General features: G+C 55.2%; 1 protein-coding gene across 1 annotated transcript; it reads left to right on the top strand.

The window, feature by feature from the left end:
* The first annotated feature begins 996 nt into the window (after nucleotides 1–996).
* Nucleotides 997–3,077, top strand: MBOAT4 (membrane bound ghrelin O-acyltransferase MBOAT4). The gene is given in 5 exon segments (XM_009482837.2): nucleotides 997–1,094; nucleotides 1,646–1,721; nucleotides 1,909–2,060; nucleotides 2,347–2,526; nucleotides 2,528–3,077. Coding segments are annotated over 5 exon segments (1,056 nt in total).
* Nucleotides 3,078–3,306: the final 229 nt, after the last annotated feature.

Here is a 3,306-nt window from a genome sequence, read left to right as displayed (position 1 = left end):
GACTAATCTAAATATTTTGAAACATTCATCAAAGGAAGGGGAAAGCCTTACTTCTTCTACCCCTACAATATGTTATTTTTTTTCTTCCAGAAGGTAATTCCATGGTATTCCTCATTGCATTCACACTGTTTATATGCCTAAAATAAAGCAGATATCAACAGAGTTTAAAAAGAAAATCCATGAGCTTTCCATTTGAATTTGTCTGGTTTTTCTTAGCTGTATCTCACAAAGAAGAGTCAAGCCCTATAGACTGGTTTTCTTGGGGTTTTTTTTTTGTCTGTTTAGCATGAAATACTGCTGGTGGCATTATAAGAGCAATAGCAACTGTTTCCATGTCACCCTAGAGATCACTCTTCAAATCACCTTTCCAGCCTGGCCCAAAAGAGGGCCTTTTGCTTTCTCGTATGACACATACTTGAATGAATGTGCAGTTTAAACAGTTTAACTGCAAGGACTAATTTCTACCATCACAAGTATCTCCGTGAGTCCATATATTTTTTCTTTTTCTTTATAGTCTTGAAGAAAAATTGTTTGGAGAGAATAGAGCTATTACTTTATCTCTGGCAAATGAAGAGGCCTCATAGCTTGGTCTGAGTGGTGGGGCTGAGGGGCTTACCCTCCCTCAGCACTGAGAAGTGGCAGAACCCATCTTCTCCTTTCTGTGACCAAGTGTTGAAATACTGTGACATCCCCACCACTACCCCATAACAAGTGAGCTGGGAAAAAGCCACAGCTTTCTGTGAAGGGCTGAGCTGAGAGGAAGCGAAGAGAAAGGACCAAGCCTCTGGGGGTACCTGGGGATTTTGCTCTGAGGTGCATCCCAGCACGGCACTTGTGGCAGCTCAAAGAGGCTCTTACCTCAGCAGCTCACTCTCGCTGTCTTCAAAGTATGTGGTAATGGCTGAGGTGTCTGGCAGAGCAAATAACCAACCCCAACTTTTTCCACCTACAGACAAACCTTGGGACAGAGGTGCTTGAAGGAGTCAGCACTAGTGAATGCAAAAAATATGCACCCCATACCAGGTGGTGGCTTTCCCCTTCACTGCTCTCTTCCACCATCTCTGTGCTTCGGGGTGCCTCTCTCTGACTGCCTGGTACGTGGTCATCGCCCCTGCTGCCGCGCCGAGGGCAAGTCATGCCTCTGGATGCTTTCTGGGGGTTCTCCTGGCCAGAGGTGCAGCAGGACACATGGTAGCAAGTCCCCGCTGACTCGGGTAGGGACATTTGTACGGCTTGGATGTGAGCTGTCCCCAGTCCCCTCCCTCTGCAATGGGGCCAGATCAAGGTCATTAAGGACAAAACAGCCAGGCTGGACACTCTAGTATCATGAGAGATGGGTTTAGGGATGTACCAGGGTGAGCACATGGGCAAGGGGAGCAGGGCAGGGAATGAGGACTCTCTCTGGTGTGATTAGGATGGGGCCAGGCAGGGCCAGCAATATCTGCCCCAGTCCCACCCCTCCAATCCTGCTTGCAGCCACGATGGCCCTGGTGTTCCCTCGGCCCCACGAGAGGCCAAGAAGCAGACTACCAGGGGACTGTGGAAGCTGCAGGACCCCGACTGAGCTCCGCTATCAACACTGTGGCAGGAGTTTGAAGCCCCGTTTTCCCCAGAAGGCAGCCAAAGGGCATCTGGTCTCTTCTAGGTACATATTCCTCCTCACCAGAGGATGTCTCCTCGCTGGCACAGCCATGGGCAGCTACGCCGTGTTGCTCCTGCTGGCTTCTATCCATGCTTAGAAACTGAACTGAGTCATCTCCTTATCTGTGAACATGCTGGGGTCCTTCAGGCAGGTTCTCCAGCTGTTTCATTACTCTGCTGGCCCATGTGAGACCACATGCAGCAAGCCAGGGCCAGACTTTCCAGGGCGATGTGTCCAGGATGGTCCACGGGACAGTGGTTCCCAAGCCAGTGTTACATCCCACTGCTGGCTCGGTGCTCGTCCTCCTCTCTGTCAGCCCAGCTCGTGCCCACAGCTGGGTCTTCACCCTCCAGATGTCCTGGCAGACACTCTGCCACCTGGGGCTGAGCAGCCAGGAGCTGGGCCCACAGGATGCCAGGCAACACCCTGGCTCTGCTCCTTCCTGCTCTTCCCCTCAGTAGGCTGGGGCCCCTCCCGGTCATTTTGTGAGGGTGGGGGGCCCCCGGCCCAAACTGGCTTGCTGTTCCGCAGCTGTCAGTCTCCACTCCAACTTTGGCCACATCCCCGTGCGTGGGTGATGCTGCAGGCATGGCAGCGCCGTGGGGACGTGGGACAGCACATTCCCTGTGTATGGCCTTGCTCCTGTGCCTCTAACGCTCCCTTCAAGGGACTCTCAGCAGCTCTGGGGTGCCCTCTCCTTCCAGGCCAGCCATCGCCCTCTCTGCCATCACGCTGCTCACCCAGAAGGCTACGTCTCTGGCCCTGGGGCTTTTGCAGCGCGCACTGCCCCTCTGCAGCTACCTGCTCTTTTTTCCAGCCCTCCTCGGAGGTCCCCTGTGCTCCTTCAGGAGGTTTCGGGCCCAGGCCGAGTCCTCGGGGGCTCTCCCTTGCCCTCCTCAGGCTGGCCTGCTGTTTGCACTGGGTGCTGGATGAGGCCCTCCTCGAGGTGGTGGGCTTTGGGCCGGAGGCGGGCCAGGGAGACCTTTCCATCTGCGACCCGTGGACACTGGAGACCACCCACCGCCTGGCTGTCTTTGCCCGAACCTGGAACAAGAGCACGTCCCACTGGTTGAGAAGACTTGTCTTCCAGCGCTGCACGGCCCAGCCACTCCTAGACAGCTTTGCCTTCTGCGCCTGGTGGCATGGCCTCCGGCCTGGGCAGGTCTTTGGTTTCCTGTGCTGGGCTGTCATGGCGGAGGCCAACTACCGCATCCATCCCTTCCTCAGCACCCAGGCCGCGTCCCGGGGCGTGAAGCTCCTCTACCGTGGCACAACCTGGGTCTTCACGCAGCTCATCGTCGCCTGCATCCTGGTGGCTCTGGAGACCGAGAGCTTCTCCATGCTCTGCCTGCTCTGGACTTCCTGCAACAGCATCCTTCCCTGCTCCTATGGCTTCGCGCTGCTGCTGCTTGCCAAGAAGCTGAAGCAAAACTGAACCTGTCCTGGGCTAACTTGTGCGGCTGGTGGGGCACATCCCTGCACACATGAGCGTGCAGGGTGAGAAGTGCTATTGGCCAAGCAATCTCCTGTAACAGCATCTCCAGAGAACCAGGCTGGCTTTTACTCCTGGGATATCCCTTTGAGGGATGCCCTGAAGCAGGGAGGTGAGGTCACCAGACCAGAGGGCAAGAGGGCTTCTACCAGCACTGCCTGCCCAGTGTTTG

The sequence above is a fragment of the Pelecanus crispus genome, chromosome 4 (genome assembly GCF_030463565.1).
Source record: "Pelecanus crispus isolate bPelCri1 chromosome 4, bPelCri1.pri, whole genome shotgun sequence".
NCBI lineage: Eukaryota > Metazoa > Chordata > Aves > Pelecaniformes > Pelecanidae > Pelecanus > Pelecanus crispus.
The sequence above is the reverse complement of the archived record's forward strand: the minus strand, read 5'-3'. Positions and strand labels throughout refer to the sequence as shown.